This window comes from Ovis aries, chromosome 21, assembly GCF_016772045.2.
Source record: "Ovis aries strain OAR_USU_Benz2616 breed Rambouillet chromosome 21, ARS-UI_Ramb_v3.0, whole genome shotgun sequence".
Classification (NCBI taxonomy): Eukaryota; Metazoa; Chordata; class Mammalia; order Artiodactyla; family Bovidae; genus Ovis; species Ovis aries.
The window spans coordinates 23536458-23556015 of NC_056074.1; the positions used below are offsets into that span (position 1 = coordinate 23536458).

Sequence of the window (19558 nt, forward strand, 5' to 3'; positions counted from 1 at the left end):
CATAGTTGGTGTTTGGTAAGCACTAGTGTTTGATCACGGAGAAGGCAATGGTACCCCACTCCAGTACTCTTGCCTGGAAAATCCCATGGACGGAGGAGCCTGGTGGGCTACAGTCCATGGGGTCGCTAAGAGTCAGATACGACTGAGCAACTTCACTTTCACTTTCATCATTGGAGAAGGAAATGGCAACCCACTCTAGTGTCCTTGCCTGGAGAATCCCAGGGATGGGGGAGCCTGGTGGGCTGCCGTCTATGGGGTCGCACAGAGTTGGACACAACTGAAGCGACTTAGCAGCAGCAGCAGTGTTTGGTCATCACTAGTCAAACGCATGAGTGTTCCAGACCTGAATCAGACTCATGTGAAAGATGGAAAACTCCTTCCATCTTGCCCAGCCCCCACCCCTTTGCAGCCTGGGCCTCTCCAGCACCGCTTCATCTCCCCTTCCCTTGGCTGTCTGCCACGCCCACGCCACTGTCTCCCACCAGCAGAGCAAGGTGGAGAAGGCATCATCATTCATCAGGGCACGTCCCAAGCAGAGGACTCACAGACCCTGTGTTTGGGATCCAGAGCGCTCTGAGTTTGCAGTCTGCTCAGACGTGGGGACAGATGGCTGGACAGTGGACAGCTGGGCAGGGAGGGTAGGCAGCTGGGCAGGATGGAAATAGCAGTGAGCTAAGCATTGGGAGTCCTGGGCTCACAGCCTATCTGTTCCGCGAGTCAGCTGCACGCGTCAGTCTGAGCACTGTGGTTGCCAGCAACAGAAACTGACAAACTTACGCAGGAGAGCTGCTTGTTAGAAGGCTTCGGGGTGTGGCACAGGATGACAGGTAACTGACCTCTGGTCTTGGGCCCTCCCTGCGGCAGGAGACCGGCAGAGCACCTGCGGAAGAGAGAGGCAACTCCTGATAGGGAATCGGGATTTTTAAGTGCCTGAAAACAATTGTTCACACCCTTTGTGACCTGAGGCATGTACTGAACCTCCCTTGCCTTGGTTTCCCTATGGGGGTATCCTAAAGGCAGCCTCTCTCCTGCATTCACGTCTCGTGTGCTTTGTCCAGAGAAAACTTTCTGCCCTGGCTGCAGATAGTGATGAGGAGGTGACTGAGCACCTATGTGCTTCCCTGCTACAGCCCTGGGAAGGAGGGTGAGGTCTCTCCACCTGCCGGCTCTAAAGCACGTGGCTCATTTGCAGGAGGCGGTCAGCCTGGTTCTCCATGAAGCAAGCATGTCCTCTGCCCCTGCGCACTGCAGTGCTGATGAGAACCTAGTGGCATTCTGGGTCCCTTTCTGGCCATGGCGTGGCCGTCTTCTCCAGGTTGGAAAGCTCCCGGCCAGGTTCTGCCCACCCAGAACCCTCAAAACCACTACCCCGAAGACCCTGCCACTGCCCTCCATCTGTCCTTTAACATGTACATCAACAGGCTTGGGCCCTGAACACCTGGGATGCAGGGGTGGCTGATGGGGTGAGTGTGCTCTCAAGTCAGTGCTCGGGGAGGCAGGTGCACAAACGGCTAACTATAGCAGCAGAACAAAGTCAGAGGCAGAGAGGAGTAAGAGCCAGTGTGGGCCGGGAGCAGAGATCGGAGAGCTTGATTCTTCCCCGGAGATCAGGAGGTGCTTCGTGAAAGAGGCAATGGGGAGAATTAGTAAAATTTGACAGGAGGGGGAAAAGAAACATCAGGCTAAGGTAACAGCATGAACAGAGGCCTGGAAGTCGGAGTGGGCAGGTTTGGTCCTGAGGACATGGCCGTGTAGTGGGATTCAAGCTTTGGGAGGTGGTGGAGACTCCGTGTGGACACTTTGGGGTGTCTAGAGCCTAGAGCCATTGTCCCCAACCTTCTTGGCACCAGAGATCAGTTTCATGGAAGACAATTTCTCCACAGATGGGGGTCGGGGATGCTGTTAGGATGATTCAAGCACATTACGTTTATTGTACACTTTATTTCTATTTATTCTTTATTTCTATGTATTCTTTATTACATCTGCTTCACCTCAGATCATCAGGCATTAGATCCCAAATGTTGGAGACCCCTGCTCTAGCGAGCCCTGGGAGCCCCAGAAGCAGGAATCCCAAGGTAGAGGGCATATCTGCCTGGGGTTGGGTCAGGAGGTTCCTAGGGGCTCAGCCTCCCACCCAGAGAAGCTGGCTTCAGCATCCCAGCTCCTCCTCACCCACCTGGGAGGAGAGTGCAGACTCCTCTGCCTCCCTCCCCAAACCCGTCAGCTATCTCTCTGCGTGCATCCTGGGCAAAGCTGACATCCACTCCAGGATGTCTCCTAAGAGCACCCATGCATCCACCGTCCCACCCTCCAGGCAGAGGTGATGTGCCCACAGTCCATCCCAGGCAGGCCTCTGTTAGCACTCTTCACGCAGTCCCCAGTGTCAGCTGGTCTGTCTCCCCCATCAGCTCCTAGAAGACAAGGTGGGCTGGTCCAGGCTGAGTCTCCAGCAGCCCGCCAGATGCACCAGCACCTTCAAACATGAATGGACAAATGACACTGATGACATTTAAGGTTCCAGGAGCCTAGGGTCTAAACCACCTTATTTCATAGATGAAGCCTCAGGGGTCCAGAGTGAAAGAGGATTGCCCAAAGTCATAAGCAAGTGGGGAGCAGAGTTTAAAAGGTAAGTTTGGGTCATAGCAGCACTATTCACAACACCCGAAAGATGGAAGCAGTCCAGAAGTCCATCAGACGATGGATGGGTAAGATGTAGTTTGCCTGTGGAGTCGGATATTATCCAGCCATTGAAAGAAATTAAGTACTGACACATGCTAGAGCGGGGATGAACCTAGAACATGTTACGCTGACTGAAAGGATCCAGACACAAAAAGCTACAATACTGTAAGATTCCATTTAGTTGAAATACACAGAACAGGCAAATCTGTGAGACAGGAAGAGGATAGTGGTTGCCAGAGGCTGAGGGAGGGGAGGATGGGAGGGACTCCTTAAGGGATACAGGCTTTTCTTTTGGGGGCAATGAAACTCTTCTGGAGCTAGACGATGGTGGTGGTGTCACAACATTATGGATGTAATAAGTACCCTGGAACTGTATGTTTTCAGTTCAGTTCAGTCGCTCAGTCGTGTCCGACTCTTTGCAATCTCATGAACTATAGCATGCCAGGCCTCCCTGTCCATTACCAACTCCTGGAGTCTACCCAAGCCCATGTCCATTGAGTCGGTGATGCCATCCAACCATCTCATCCTCTGTCGTCCCCTTCTCCTGCCCTCAATCTTTTCCAGCATCAGGGTCTTTTCAAATGAGTCAGCTCTTCGCATCAGGTGGCCAAAATATTGGAGTTTCAGCTTCAACATCAGTCCTCCCAATGAACACCCAGGACTGATATCCTTTAGGATGGACTGGTTGAATCTCCTTGCGGTCCAAGGGACTCTCAAGAGTCTTCTCCAACACCACAGTTCAAAAGCATCAGTTCTTCGGTGCTCAGCTTTCTTTATAGTCCAACTCTCACATCCATACATGACCACTGGAAAAACCACAGCCTTGACTAGACAGACCTTTGTTGGCAAAGTAATGTCTCTGCTTTTTAATATGCTGTCTAGGCTGGTCATAACTTTCCTTCCAAGGAGTAAGCGTCTTTTAATTTCATGGCTGCAGTCACCATCTGCAGCAATCTTGGAGCCCAGAAAAATAAAGTCAGCCACTGTTTCCCCATCTATTTTCCATGAAGTGATGGGACCAGATGCCATGATCTTAGTTTTCCAAATGTTGAGCTTTAAGCCAACTTTTTCACTCTCCTCTTTCACTTTCATCAAGAGGCTCTTTAATTCTTCTTCACTTTCTGCCATAAGGGTGGTGTCATCTGCATATCTGAAGTTATTGATATTTCTCCCGGCAATCTTGATTCCAGCTTGTGCTTCCTCCAGCCCAGCATTTCTTATGATTTAAAATGGTTTAAATGGTGAATTTTATGTTATGTGGATTTTACCCCAAATGTAGTTTGGGACCAAATCAGGTAACCACCAACTGGGTCTAATGTCTGTTCCTCAAATCTATGCCACTAATCACACTTCCTACAACAGACCTCCTCAGCCCAGGGATGGGGGAGCCCATGGCACCTCTTGGTTCAAGGGAAGCCCCACCTGGGTGGCAGGATTTCTGCTCAGGTCCCTCTGCTGTGTCCTGGCCTGCATCACTTCCCCAGCCGGTTGGCCAACTACTTCCAGTTAATGCCAAATACTCTATCCATCTCGAACCTCCGGGAGGTTCTCCTGTTTCTGTTTGCACCATGAAAGAAGTTCTTTTCCTTGTGACCCCTCATCCACCTGGAAACACCCTTTAAGAACCGGCTCCCATCTTCCCCTTGCCACCCCCTCCACTCCCTCACCACAAGCTGAGCTCCCCAAGGTATCATGGGCATGCAGCCTATTAAAGCTGGTGTGGGAGCAATCGTGTTTGCCGGTGTGTCTCCCCAGAAGACTGGGGGTTGCGGGGGAAAGGGCCTGGCGTGTTCGTCACTGTGTTCCTAGTTCTGCTGCCCTGCTCCCCGAAGCTGCTCAGTGAGCGCTTGGTGACTGGGGCAGTGGCTTTGGAAAGGTTCTTTCCCCTCCCAGACATTCTCCATCGGTGAGGGAGGGACAGGCCGGGTGATCTCCTAGTCCCTTTTTCTCAGGGGTTCTCTGGTTTCTAAGAGTAGCAGTGAGGGGCCAGTCCAGCAAGTGGCTGCCTGTGGTCATAGGCCAGTTTTCTCCTCCTGTGTCCCCAGCTGGATAAGGGGAGAGAAGGAGCCTGCAGTAATCCACAGCAAGCAGCTATTTCTTCTCTTGGCTGGGAGGAAGGACAGTGCCCAGAGACTGGGCTTCTCGAGTCAGCCTGAATGCACCAGCTCTTCCCTTTGGAAATCTAATCCAAACCCTCCCCCGAACAGCCTCGACATGCAGGTTTTGGCGAGGTTGCCTGGAGTCCTTCGACTGCAGGGCCCAGAGCAGGCTCTTGCTTCATTGTCCTCTCCAGATGAGAGGTGCTACTCTTTCTGCTTTCCTGATGATGAAATTAGTCATTTTCTAGGAAGCTTATTTATAGAGTCCGCTGCACACATGCAGGGCTGAGCTATTCTGAACACGACTTGGGGCCTGGGAGGCTTGAGGTGTGAAAGCAGCTGTGAGTCACTCGTGGGTCCTATTGCAGAGGTATCTGGATATACCTGGGTTACCTTTTTGCACTGAGCCAAGGGTCAGACCTTTGGGGCTACCCTCCAGCCAGGGCTCTCTTCAAGGTAAAGAAAGCAAAAGCTCTGGATCAGGAGGTAGAATGTAGGTGTTCTCCACCCCATCTGCTGGCTACCCGCTCGGCATATAACCTGGGGCCAGGCAGACCTCCCTTCTGTGCCTCCCTTTCCTCCTCTGCTAAATGAAAGGGCTTCCAGCTCCGTGTTACTGGTCTGCTGTGGACTGCAGCAGGGGAGAAAGGTTCCAAGTACCTTCACGAAGATCTGCCTTCACAAAGGCAGCTCAGATAATGGCCATGTTTGAGGGGCCAGAGGTTTTTTTCAAGAAGGTCAAGGCAACGTTCACTTATTCACTGAGTGTTTGTTTATGTATTGAACACCTTCTATGAAGCAGGCACCAAGCAAGACTCTGAAGCTACAGTGATAAATGAAACCCAAATGGTGGTCCCTGCCCTCATGTCATTTATAATCCAGTGTTAGTCAAATAATGGCATAAGGTAAAATGAAATTTCAAACTTTATCAAAGGCTATGAGTGAAAACTAATGGGAATTAGACCTTGGGGGGCGGGGGGTGGGGAGCTCTCCAGGCAGGGAGAAAAGCATGTGCAAAGGCACTGTGCAGAAAAAAGCCTGCCCTGATGTAGCTAGAGTGCAGAGGTTAAACAGGAAAGGGGCATGAAATAAGGCTGGAGGGATGAATGGAAGACAGAATGTTCAAGATCTGGCAAACCACATCTAAGGATTATAGTCTCTGTTTTGAGTGTAATAGGATGCCATTCAAGTATTTTTTAAAAGAAGCAAGTTATATGGTAAGTGTGAAAGAGCTGATTCTAGCTCAGGCCTCCCCTATCCAGTTGTGCAGGTTGTAAACTGCACAACCTACGAAGCCATATATATTAGAACCATACGGAGAAGGTTTCGGAGGCCAGCCTGAGTGGATGCCAGAGACCGGTTAAAAGACAGCCTCAGGAATCTAGGCAAGAGATGCTGCCCTGGACCAAGATGTAGGTGGCAGAGAGGGGGGAAAAGTGGAGAGACTCCAGAGACATTTAAGGGGCCCTGAAGATAGCACCTGTCTCTGCAGGAGAGCCAGGCCCTGGGGTTTGGGATTCTCAGAGATCGTGCCAACTGGAGTGAGGAAAGAGTAAAACAGTTGCCAGTTGAGAGCAGAAGATGTCAGAATCAAAAGGGGCATCCTTACTCCGACCTCTGTGCCCTTCACTGTTTCAGGGTTGCAGTTGGGCCTGGAGTCGGCCTCAGGACCGGTCCAAGAGGCAGGATTGCAGGGCTAGTGGGTGGAGAGGCAGCTGACCTCTGAACTTCTTGGCAGTGCTATGCTAGCAAGGGTAGATTAAAGTTTCTTCTGGCTGCCAGTTTCAAAAATCAAATACCACCATCTTAAGCTAAAATTTTGGAATTTATTGGAAGGATCAAAATCACCATAGACAGTTAACTGCAGCCATGAAATTAAAACACGCTCCTTAGAAGAATAGCTATGACAAACCTAAACAGCATATTAAAAAGCAGAGACGTTACCCTGCCAACAAAGGTCCATCTAGTCAAAGCTATGGTTTTTCCAGTGGTCATGCATGGATGTGAGAGCTGAACCATATAGAAGGCCGAGGGCTGAATTGATGCTTTCAAATTGTGGTGCTAGAGAAGATTCTTGAGAGTCCCTTGGACTGCTAGGAGATCCAACCAGTCCATCCTAAAGGAAATCAACCCTGAATATTCATTGGAAGGACTGATTCTGAAGCTGAAGCTCCAATACTTTCGGCCACCTGTTGAGAAGAGCTGACTCATTGGAAAAGACCCTGATGCTGGGAAGATAGAAGGCAGGAGGAGAAGGGGGCAGCAGAGGATGAGTTGGTTGGATGGCATCACCAACTCAAAGGACATAAGTTTGAGCAAGCTCTGGGAGGTGGTGAAGGACAGGAAAGCCTGGCGTGCTGCAGTCCATGGGGTCGCAAAGAGTCAGACACGACTGAGTGACTGAACAGCAATTGGAAGGATCCTGGGGCATCTGATGGTCTTAACAGGCATGTTGCTCAACAAAGGTTCATGATGGGCCGGAATGAAGCAGTTCCAAGGCCCTCAGCAGCAGATGTTTCTGGACCTTCTCTCCAGGGCACTGTGGCTACCGTGGTCCAGCCCCCAGAATACATTTGAAAAGTGCAGGGGAGAGGTTCTGATTGTCCCAGGCTGGTGGGCTTGTCCAGCCGAGAATCAGTCAGCTACTGCTGGGAGTCGAACACAAAGGGCAGGCAGAGACCCTGGAGCCCACGCTGCGCAGCAGGCTCTTCCCAAAGCAGGTGAGGCCCTGAGAGCAGAGCAGTCACCTCAGGATATGTCAGACGACTCAAACTCCCTGAAAAATGAAAGTGAAAAGGGAAAGTTGTGTCCAGCTCTCTGCGAACTGAAGCCCGCCAGGTAACTCTGTCCATGGGATTCTCCAGGCAAGAATACTAGAGTGGGTCGTCATTCCCTTCTCTGGGGCATCTTCCTAACCCAGAAGATACCCAGACGGCATCTTCTTTACCGTCTGAGTCACCAGGGAAGTCCACAGAAACTCCCTGGGGTCTGGCTAATCTCCAGCAAACTTTTTCTAGCTTATTGGGTAAAGGAGAAACTCTAGACCCCAGCCTAGTCCTGAAAGGAACCCTGATAAAGAAGGTTTTCTGATTTCAGAAGGAAATAGAACATTTAGAATATGCAAATACATTGAGAGCTACTTTTTCTAGCTGTTTCTAGAGAAGAGTTTTGCATACCACTTTGTACTGCCTGAGCCACAGGAAATGTGCAGGACTTGGGGGGGGGTGTGCCGGACACCGACTGGACGTCACCCAGATCCCTCTTGACCACCCATGGTTCAAACCCACAGAAACTCGGAGGCAGAATGGCACAGCAGTGCAAATGTGAGCCTGGGGTCCTAGACTGTAATTTCATACCCCGCTCTACCCGAAGGTGCTGTGTGACCTGAGGCAGGTTACTTAATTTCTCTGAGCCAAGTGGAATGATCCCTAATTCATGGGGTCCTGATGAAGACTCAGTGTGATAAAGTTTGTCAAGTGCTTTGCATGAAGCAAGCCCTCCTTCTATGGTGGAGATATGGTGTTATTCCACGTGGAAGACACCTGCAAAACTCTGCCCCTGCCTCTCCAGCTTGACCCCTCCGTAGTTTGGTCTTTTCCTCAGATCCCCCTAATGGGACAGGATTATTCCAAAGGACCCGGTTCAAGAAAGGAAGGCTTTTTCTCTTTGCTCAGGGTTTTGTCTTGATCCCCACTCATCAATAGCCTCACCTCCCATTTTTCATCCTGCTGCAGGAGTGAGAGAGAGAACCACACTGCTGATGACTCCGAGGGAGGGGCCCTGGACATGTGCTGCAGCGAGAGGCTGCCCGGTGAGTCTTCCCACCACCCAGGTGCTCCCAGAGCTCTGAATGGACGCAGAGAGCCCCCAAGGACCCTGGGGCTGGAGGAGAACCTGGGTGGCTGTGAATCAGCTCGAGAAGAGTGACCCGGCTGGTCTGTAGGTCTACATTTCAGTGAAGATTTGTTTTGCGCATCCCTGATGTCTCTCTGATACCGTTTGGAGCTGCTCTAGGCTCAGCTGGAGGGACGAGCAGGCAGCTGAAGGTGTGTGGGGAGGGTGGAGAGACGGGGGGGGGTAGAGCTAGGGAGTCCAGACTTGACTGGGACATTACCACTGGCCAGTGGTGTACTGGGCAGACTTCCAAAGGTAAGATGAGAAAACACAGCCTCACCGCGGCATGAATCAAGGGAAGGGGGGGACGATGTGGAGAAACTCCTGACAGGGCTGGGGGGAAGCCTGGCTGTGAATGTCCAGTTATGCTGCCTGAGTCCCATTGACCTGCTCTTGCGCGGAGTGTGAACCGAGACCATTACTGTCACCGCAGAGATATTACCAAGGCACTCCCGCCCACGAGGTGGCAGCCCATCCCAGTTAGAGACCAGATACCCAAGTCATGATAAACCGCCTTGGAAGGAATGAAGGAAGGAAGGAAGGTGGGGGGAGTTTTTTGTGTGCTTTTACCTTTTATGAAAGTTTTTATTGATTTTTCCGTCCTAATGACAAATATCCATTGTAGAAATACTAGAAAATAAAGACAAGTTAAAAAAAGAAAAGAAAAATCACCATAATCCTATCACACCGCATACATTTTCATAGCTCCTTTTCCAAAAGTGTTAGTGTTAATTACTCAGTCATGTTCGACTCTTTGCAACCCCATGGGCTAGCCCACCAGGCTCCTCTGCCCATGGGATTTTTCCAGGCAAGAGTACTGGAGTGGATTGCCATTTCCTCCTTCAGCAGACCTTCCCGACCACAGATCGATCCCAGGTTTCCTGCATTGCAGGTGAATTACTTACCACCTGAGTCACCAGGGAAGCCCCTCCCTTGCCAGACTTCTTTGTTAAGGGAAAATCAACAGCTTTTGAATTCTAATTTTGAAGTCTCAGACCTGTTCAGTTCAGCTCAGTCATGTCCAATTCTTCGACCCCATGGACTGCAGCACACCAGGCCTCCCTGTCCATCACCAACTCCCGGAGTTCACTCAAACTCACGTGCATCAAGTCATCCAACCATCTCATCCCCTGTCATCCCGTTCTCCTCCCGCCTTCAATCTTTCCCGGCATCAGGGTCTTTTCCAGTGAGTCGGTTCTTTGTATCCGGTGGCCAAAGTAGTGGAGTTTCAGCTTCAGCATCAGTCCTTCCAATGAACACCCAGGACTGATCTCCTTTAGGATGGACTGGTTGGATCTCCTTGCAGTCCAAGGGACTCTCAAGAGTCTTCTCCAACACCACAGTTCAGAAGCATCAGTTCTTCAGCACTCAGCTCAGACCTGTAGCTTGTCAGAAACCTCATGATTGGCAAGGAAACAGTATTGAGTCTTCAGCGATCCTCTGTAACAAAGACACAGAAAATAACTAGGTGTGACTCTAAAGCAATGACTGGTTTTTTTTGTTTGTTTTTTGTTTTTTTAGTTGGAGGCTAATTACTTTAAAATATTGTAGTGGTTTTTGCCATACATTGATATGAATCAGCCATGGGTTTACCTGTGTTCCCCATCCTGAACCCCACTCCCACCTCCCTCCCATCCCATCCCTCTGGGTCATCCCAGTGCACCAGCCCTGTCTCATGCATCGAACCTGGACTTGCGATCTGTTTCATATATGATAATATACATGTTTCAATGCTGACAGAATAGCGATGACTGTTTAAGCAGTTGTTTTATTCACATCAGGAGCCAGGGCCCCAGCAACTGATGAAGCTCCTCCAGGCTCCTGATGAGTGTTTGGCCCTTTGACGTAATTCATACCTTGTCCAGTAGGGGATGCCATTGCTCAAAACACTTTGGATGGCCTGTTAAGATAGGCTAGGATGGATGCCATTGCACCACAGTCCTTGTGGGAACCCAAAACAGCTATCTTGAGGGGAAGAATTCTCCAAAGGGCTATGGGAGCTGTCTACAAACATCTGAAAGGCTGTCTTGTGAAGGGGACAGCATATCCATTCTGTATGTCTCAGAAAGAGGGCGTAAATCCAATACATAGAAATTTTAAAAAGAGACCTTGTTGGCCCACAGGATACAGAACTTTCTTTTTGACTCTAAAAGAAATCTGGTCCCGGAACTTGATAATTCAAGACAAAATGAGTGTTCCGTCACTCGAGGCATTCAAGTATTGTCTGGATAGACACTGGAAATTTCCGCAAAGGGTGGGAGGTCGAGATGACATCACAGTCCTTTCAACTATTAAACAGTTCTATGATTCAGATATGAGTCATAGAATTCAGAGATGATTCTACAAACAGGGCTGGCCCCACTGGCTAGAAAAAAATCTACAGAAAATAGGACATAGTGTATAGGAATCCAGAGTAGCATAGTGTGGAGGAAAGAACACCGGCTCTGGCCTTAGAATCCGGCTGTTGTGTATACAAGCTGTGTGTTTATGGACAAGTCACTTAACCTTGCTGGTCCTCTAGTCCTTTGTTTGTGAATGGAGACAACAATATGTACATTAATCCTCACCAGAATGAAATAAATGTAATCACATGAGCAGTCATTCCACAAATACTTGTTGAGCACCTACTGTGTGTCAGATGGTATGCTAGGAATATAGTGGACTGTGCTAGGAATAACAAACATAGTCGTTGCCCTGCTTTGAGCTGCTTCTGGAAAATAGCATGAAGCCACTGCAGAGAGGCTGCAGTAATAGGCGTGATGTGTTCCAACCCTCTTTCCCAGTCCTCCCCAAAAGCCAGCAACCAGCAGAGAACGGAAGGGGAGTAGTGATCACCTCCACAGGGCCAGCACATTGCCCCCCTGGTGCCAGGCACTGTACTAAATACTTTTACCTGTATGCCAAGGGGCAGGGACACCAGCAGGGTATGTGAGTAGTCAGCTCATTCCTAACACTGTCTACTGGGAGAGAGCATCAGATTCCACAGATAAAGGGCTCGAACCCACAAGTCCACCCTCCACTTCAGATGCCAGTCACAAGCCCAGGTTGTTACCTGTGCTTTTTGGTGACCCGCTACCAACTGGAGGTTCCAACAACCCCCTCCAACTCAGGATGCAGTCACAAGTCCTGAAGGTCACCTGTACTTCTGACCTATGATTGGCTATATATCAGAGGTTCCCACAGCACACTGCCCTCAGGTTTGCTAGAATGGCTCTCAGCACTCAGAAACATATTCAGATCCCCAGTTTATTATAAGAGGATATTAAAGGATGCAGAAGATGACCACCCAGACTGAAGACGATGAGTCGGGAAGGGTGTCGGTTTCCCTGCTCGGAGGCCCCATCCTCTCCCAGCACCACTCTCCCCACATCCATGTAGTCACTGGCCCGGAAGCTTTCCAGGTCCTGTCCTTCTGGATGTTTCCCGAGGCTGTGTTACATAAACACGATTGATTAAATCATTGGCCATTGGTGACTGACTCCATCCCCGGCCTCTGTCTCTCGAGGTCGGGCCTGGGACTGGAAAGTTCCCGTGCTCTAATCACATGGTTCTCCTGGCTACCAGCCCCCACCCTTGGGTGGGATACACAAGGCGCCTTCCCTGAAGCATTTTCAGGAACTAGAGATGTGACCAAATATTATCCCATTGCTCTTCTAGCTCAAGAAATTCCAAAGGTTTTGGAAGATATGAGTTAGAAACTGTGGATAAAGCCCAAGTATATTTGAGAAATATATATTTTGGTCATCTGAATGACCAATTATAAATTTCTTATGAATCATAATATTGTAACATATCTTACTCAATCCTCTCTGCTGCCCTAGGAAGTTCAGTTCAGTTAAGTGGCTCAGTCATGTTCGACTCTCTGTGACCCCATGGACTGCAGCATGCTGGGCTTCCTTGTCCATCACCAACTCCTGAAGCTTGCTCAAACTCATGTCCATCAAGTCAGTGATGCCATCCAGCCATCTCATCCTCTGTTGTCCCCTTCTCCTCCTGCCCTCAATCTCTCCCAGCATCAGGGTCTTTTCAAATGAGTCAGTTCTTCACATCAGATGGCCCAAGTGTTGGAGCTTCAGCATCAGTCCTTCCAATGACTGATCTCCTTGAGGATTGACTGGTTTGGTCTCCTTGCAATCCAAGGGACTCTTGAGAGTCTTCCACACCACAGTTCAAAAGCATCAGTTCTTCGGCACTCAGCTTTCTTTACAGTCCAACTCTCACATCCATACATGACTACTGGAAAAACCATAGCTTTGACTAGACAGACCCTGTAGGCAAGGTAATATCTCTGCTTTTTAATATGCTTTCTAGGTTAGTCATAGCTTTTCTTCCAAAGAGCAAGCGTCTTTTAATTTCATGGCTGCAGTCACCACCCGCAGTGATTTTAGAGCCCCCCAAAATAAAGTCTGTTACTGTTTCCATTGTTTCCCTAGGAAACAATGATTGCCCTGGGAAATTAGGTATTATTTCCCTAGGAAATACAATGATTGCCCTAAGAAATCAGATATTATTTGCTATCCCCCATCTCATAGAAGAAAGGGACTTTCCTGGTGGCTAAGATGATAAAGAATCCACCTGCAATGCAGGATACCTGGGTTCGATCCCTGGATCCAAAAGATCCCCTGGGAAAGGGAATGGCTACCCACTCCATTATCCTTGGCTGGACAATTTCATGGACAGAGAAGCTTGGTGGGCTACAGTCCATGGGGTCGCAAAGAGTCAGACACAACTGAGCTACTAACGCTTTCACTTTTCTCATAGAAGAAAGGACCAGGGTCCAGAGAAGTTAGAGAGTCTGTCCAGGTTTGTCTAGCTCGTGTGTGGTAGAGGGAGGCTTTATTCCAGGAAGTTTCTTCCCGGAGCCCAGGAGCCACTGCCCCATCATCTTCTCCTGGTACCTTGTGGACAGAGGCAGAAATAACTAAGGTGCGTGTGTCTCCAGGGAGGTGTTAGGAGAAGCTGGGTGACGTCACTATGCCTGTCTCCATCTGTGCTCTTCCTCTGGGAAGCCTGCCTGCCAGGGCCCAGGCAAGTTATGTGCCCCTCTAGACATCTTGATTGATACTGAAATAACTTTTTGTCTGTTTCCTCCACGGGGCCATGAGCTCTTCGAAGGCAACTGCCTCTCTCTTCCGTCCTCCGTGGCAGCATTTATTCACTCATGTCTTCATCTGTTTACTCACCATTCACTGACCACCTCCATGTGCCAGGCACTCTGTAAGTCCTAGAGATTCAACAGTGAGCCGACCTGAGAAAATGTCCCCCCTCACAGGACAGGATCGTGAACTAGCTAAGAGCAGGCATTCTGAACCCAAACGTGGCTCCACCACTGGGGTGATTATGGGCAGGCTCCTTAGCCTGTTAGTACCTTCCGTTCACAAAAACAGCAAGAATAACATTCACTCCCACGTGGAACTGTTGGAGGATGAAATGAATGAATGGAGCTCGAAGCAGTGCCTGGAATGTAGCGAGTATTGCATAAACATCTGTGGGACTTCCCTGGTGATCCAGTGGCTAAGAGTCCAGGCTCTCAATGCAGGGGTCCAGGTTCAATCCCCAGTCAGGGAACTATGTCCCACATGCCGAAACTAAAAAAGATTGCACGTGCTGCAGTAAGAATTGAAGACCCTTTGTGTTGCAGCTAAGACCTGGCACAACCAAATAAATGTTAAAAAAAAATACATAGGCATTGCTATTAAGGAAAAGATAGACAATAAATAAGGAGAATATATAGTAGGGCAGATGGCGATAGTGCTATGGAGAAATTAAAGCCAAGAAAGGAGGGGTTGGAAAGGACTGGGACTCGGGAGGTGGGGTGGAAGGGGGCTTGGCATTGTGAATAGGGTATCCCTGAAACCTGATAAGAAGTAGACTTCCACAGTTTTCATCAGCCAGAACCACTGACCTAAGCCTCCACTTGGACCTAAAAGGAGATGGAGATATACAGACCCAGAGACTTGGGACGTTGGGCCTTTAGAATGAGCCCACGGGCATGGCAAGCAGTTGCATAACGATGGTGTAAAAATACAGCCCTTGAGTAATCTCTCCCCCTCCCAGCTGTCTTCCCCACTGGGCAAGACTAAGAGGCAAGGCAGAGTGAGGACCAGCCATGCCTGGGTGACTCACTCATTCCTACACGCACTGCCAGGCAGGGGCAACACGGCCAACATTCCTGGGGCCGCGGTCATCCTGAGCTGGCGCCAAGCAGGTCATCCAGTCCTCCCAGACTGAGATTTCTGGGTGAAAACATCATCAGGCATCGCCAACACCTGCAGGCAGCCCACAGCTGCCCCCGGGACAGGCACACTCGCTCGCGTGCCCGGAGGCGTTCCACGCGGGCGCACACGTGCTCGTGTTTGCTCACTTGTCACAGCCTCATGCTCATGTCTTCACGTGCACGTCATACCCACACTCAGTCCCCTGGGCACACGCAGCCCCCACACCTGCGAGTTTTCTTCCTCTTGCACACCCAGGACCTCTCAGCTCCACCGCCCTGTCATCCAGCCCTTTCCACTAGAGATGAGCTTAGAGGCGGACACACTTGCTTTTCACTGTTTCCTCTTTAGGGCTCTTTCTTTCCTGAAGCCATGCCCCCTTCTCCTGCGCGTGCAGATAAGCAGGCTTGTTCCTTCCCGCTGCTTCTCCACCCTGTCCCCAGCCCTCACTGCATGCAGTTCCTACGTGCTGTGGTGGACAAGGGCGTGCACACACTCCCCTTTGTGCACATGCACACATAGGTTTTTTTTCCAGCGTGCACACACCCTTTTCCACATGCTCACCCTCCTCTTGTACGTCCCCTTTGCCTGCTCACTTCCTTGCTCATTTACTTGCTCACAGTCACCCAAACACATTTATACATGCAAACTCACACTCCCCAACCCCCCTTCTGTGTGTAGGTGTTCACATTTGAGAAGAACAAGGCAAGCCTGCTGATGCTGGGGCCTCGGCTCCTGCTGAACAGCACGAGTGCAGGCCTGGCCTGGGACAGCAGCTTCCTCAGGGGTGTGGGGCAGAGGAAGGAGGTGAATAGGATGACAGCAGGGGCTTCCTTGGCTTCCCTGGTGCCTCAGTGGTAAAGGATCCGCCTGCCGACGCAGGAGACACAGGTTCGATCCCTGATCCCAGAGAAGCGCTCATGCCGCAGAGCAGCTAAGCCCATACTCCACAACCATTAAGCCTGCGCTCTAGACCTGGGGAGCTGCAGCTACTGAGTCCAAGCACCCTGGGGCCCGTGCTCCACAACAAGAGAAGCCGCTGCAGTAAGAAGCCCACACACCGCCACTGGAGGGTAGTCCCTTCCTAACACAGCTAGAGAAAAGCCCACGCGGCAACAGAAACCCAGCGCAGCAAAAAATAAACAAAGATAAAATTATTTTTTTAAAAAGACAACGGTAGGTGCTGATGATGGCATGATGTCACCGTGTGTTGTTCGCAGCACCTCCAGCAGGTAGCTGCATGGGCAGGCCTGTTCCTGACGTTGGCAGGGACCAAGGTCAGACTGCAGGTGGGGCACCACCCCCTGCCCAGTCCTGCACGGTGACGGCTTTTGTGTGCATGCATAGGGGCACGTCAGTCTGTGCGTGCAAGCATGGGCCACACTCCACCCTGCTAGCTGACCCTCGGTCACCCTTCAGACCTAAAGATACCCTTGTGGAAGGCCATGTCTCCCCTCAGAAGGGTGTTCCTGCCTTCCTGAAGGCTTCAGGCCATTTGGACAGAGGGTCCTGGAGTCCTCACCGCCAGAGCATGGCCTGAAAAGAGGGGCATGTGCACATATCCTGGGCCCAGTGGACCTCTCATCTCCTGGGGAGTGGGATGGCCAGAGGGAGGGAGTGCGGGCCCCTGCTCAGCCTGGCAGTCTGGGCTGACCCAACCCCAGGGATTTTCTTTTTTTTCAGCTGTGCTGGGTCTTCATTGCTGTGTGGTCTTTTCTCTAGTTGCAGCAAGTGGCAGCTACTCTCTAGCTGTGGCTTCATTGCTGTGGCTTCTCCTGTAGTGGTACAGAGGCTCTAGGGCCCTCGTGCTTCAGCAGCTGTGGCACGTGGGCTCAGTAGGTGCAGCTCCCGGGCTCTAGAGCGCAGGCTCAGTAGTTGTGGCGCACAGGCTTAGTTGCTCTGTGGCACATGGGATCTTCCTGAACCAGGGATCAAACCCATGTCTCCTGCATTGGCAGGCTGATTCCTTACCACTGGACCTCCAGGGAAGCCCCAACCCCAAGGATCTTAACAGGAGTTGGTTAATCCTGCAGGGGCATCTATGGAGACAGTCACCAAGGCATGGAATCTCCCTCCAGAAAGCCAATGAAATTACTTACAGCATGTTGGTGAACCAGTTCAGACAAAGAGAAACTCGGGGGTCCTAGGCAGTCAGCTCTGCTTCACTAAGTCTGTGCCTCGTGGCGGAGTCCTCGCTCTGCAGCTCTCCCAGTCCCAGGACGCGGCCAGCTTGAGGCGTCCTCTGCTCTCGTTCATTCTTCCCACGCTGGCCCTCGGCCCCACTTCCAGCTCAGCTGGTTTTGTCTAGACCTGGGAGAGGAAAGGGTGATGATGGTTGGTAGCGTTAGGTACCGTCAGGCACACTCCCCTGTGTGCGGCCTGGTCATCTTCAGAGATCCTCACAAGGCCCCTCTGGTTTCACGCACGTGTTTCTCTTTTGCCTCCCACCGCCCTGTCCCTTCTCCTCGTCGTTAACGTGCTCTAATGTATCATGTGCATTTTGTTCGTTTGTTTCTGTGTGCTCTTATAGAACAGGGGGCACTGTTTTGTGCCTGTGTGTCTATTTTAAATTTGTGTCTGCTGCATTCAATCTCATTCTTCTCGTCAGCAGCCCCGTTTCTGAGATCCTTCCACCGTGCCATCTGTCCTCTGACCCTTTGCTCCCGAGGCTTGCAGTGTATTCCCCCGTGTGTCTCTGGACCTGCACATGGCCTACCAGCTCCCCCAAGTGATGGGCATGTAGATGCCCCCCTCCTCCCACCCCACCACAGGTAGCACAGGACGGAACTTTGGCTCATGTGTTTCCTGGGACTGTGTAAGGCTTTTTTTTTTTTGAGCAGACGCACTCATTTCCAGAGTTTTCTACTTCCCAGATTGGTTCCAGCAGAGAATCGGAAAGAAACTGGAACACAGAAAACCAGGAGGAAGCGGTGTGGGTGGAGATGGGGAGACACGCAGGAGCAAGCTGGGCCATTATTGATGGCCATGGCGGGGATCTGGGTCCTTATCCCAAGAACAAGGGGAAGCCGTTGAAAAAACTACAGCAAAGGCTCAGATTCGTTTGCTTTTTTTTTTTTTTAAGGAAGCAGCGGATCTTTAGTGCTAGAAGGACCCTTAGAGACCTCTAGGCACACTCTGAATTTACAGTAGGCCTCTGAGGCCCACAGAGGCCATGAGATGCCCAGGGTCACAGAGCCCACTGTGACTAGTTAACAGAGCCAGAATTGCTACCCAGGCGCCCCCGCCACTTGGCCAGTGTTGTGAGCCTCCCTGGATGCTGAGGGCTATCTGAAGGCAGCAGCCTCTGCTGGGCTGGGGTTTGCAGCATATCTGTCCCTGGACAGGAGAGGCAGGATCTTGGGTCGACCTTGCTCACCCCCTATCCCCTGGACTTTCTAAGACCTCTGAGGGCACTTACCAGGATCCACCCTCCTGCTTCCAGGGAGGAAGGCCCCAGACTATCAGACACCCACAGACGGCCCTGCGAAACATCCCTTGCTGGCTCAATGAGTGAGAACCAAAACGGAGGGTTAAAGACATGCACGCCAATCCTGGTTCTGCCTTTTCCTCTCTAGACCTCAGTTTCTTCATCTGTGAAGTGGGAGCGTGGAGCAAGAGGCTCTCCCACGTCTGTCCCCGCCTCACTCCATGTTGGTGCTTTAGTCTCAGGCACTTGGAACCTCTGGTCCCACCTCCCACGGCCTCTCCTTCTGTTCTTTTAGTTCTCACCATGGGCTCGAGGGAGGAAGGCACTGCACCCTCAGAGTTTCATTGACCCTTTTCACCCTTGTACGTCTGGGCCTCTGCTCCAGAGAGGCACAAAGAACCAAGCCTTTGTTTGCAGCAACAAAGCTGTTTGTAATTTCAGATAGAACCATTTTATTATATGCCATCCAAAGAGTACTTGAGTTGGCTTTTGTTTTGGAAGCTTGTTAGCATTTCAGATTTAATTAACTGACAGAGACAAAGCTTCCCCACTTCCGCCACCCCCAGCCTATGTCCACTTTATCCACCAACCCCAGGTGCCCGCCGGCAGCCTCAAAACCCCTGCCCACGTAAGATGTGGGGCCCCCACTGTCCTCCTGAGGGGCTCACCTGGCAGATGAAAGGAAAGTCCTGCTGCCTGCCCCTCGTGCTTCCCTCCCGTCTTTCCCTTCCTGTCTAAATTCTGCTGCTGTTTAGTAAGTGTTCACTCCGTGCCAGGGACCAGGTGAAGCACTGAGCATTTGTTTTTTTTACCTGATGGCATCCTCAGACCCCAGCTAGCAGGACTTAGTAGATCTGTTGTCCAGAGGTGACATTGAGTTGCTTCTCCAGGGCCACACAGGTCGTCAGTGGCACCATCGGGCTTCAAACCTAAGTCTGGGTGATTCCAGAGCTTTTGTTGGAAGTCCCCACAGAACGAGCTTCCTGTCCAGAAACAAGCCTCTTGTAGAGACTTCAGGGGCTGCAGTCCTGACTGGGTGGGGCTAGGTCCGAGAGCTGGTTCTTGTTACAGGCGTACTGCCCTTTACTGCACTCACTTGGCTTTATCCAGCTCCACAGACACTGCGTTTTTCACGAATTGAAGTTTTGCGGTAACCCTGCGTTAAGCAAGTCTGTCAGTGCCATTTCTACAGCAGCATTTTTTTTTAAGTTGTACATAGTTTTTTTTTAAGATATAATGCTACT

The 19558-nt window shown here is 50.8% G+C and overlaps 1 protein-coding gene across 1 annotated transcript in view; it reads left to right on the top strand.

Annotated features, from left to right (window-relative positions):
• The window catches only part of PTPN5 (protein tyrosine phosphatase non-receptor type 5), a 58489-nt gene that overhangs the window by 15955 nt on the left and 22976 nt on the right, over nt 1-19558 (top strand). Inside the window, exon 3 of the mRNA XM_042237645.2 lies at nt 8513-8589. Within this exon, the coding sequence (XP_042093579.1) occupies nt 8565-8589 (25 nt within the window). The 5' untranslated portion in view covers nt 8513-8564. The remainder of the gene's footprint in view (nt 1-8512; nt 8590-19558) is intronic.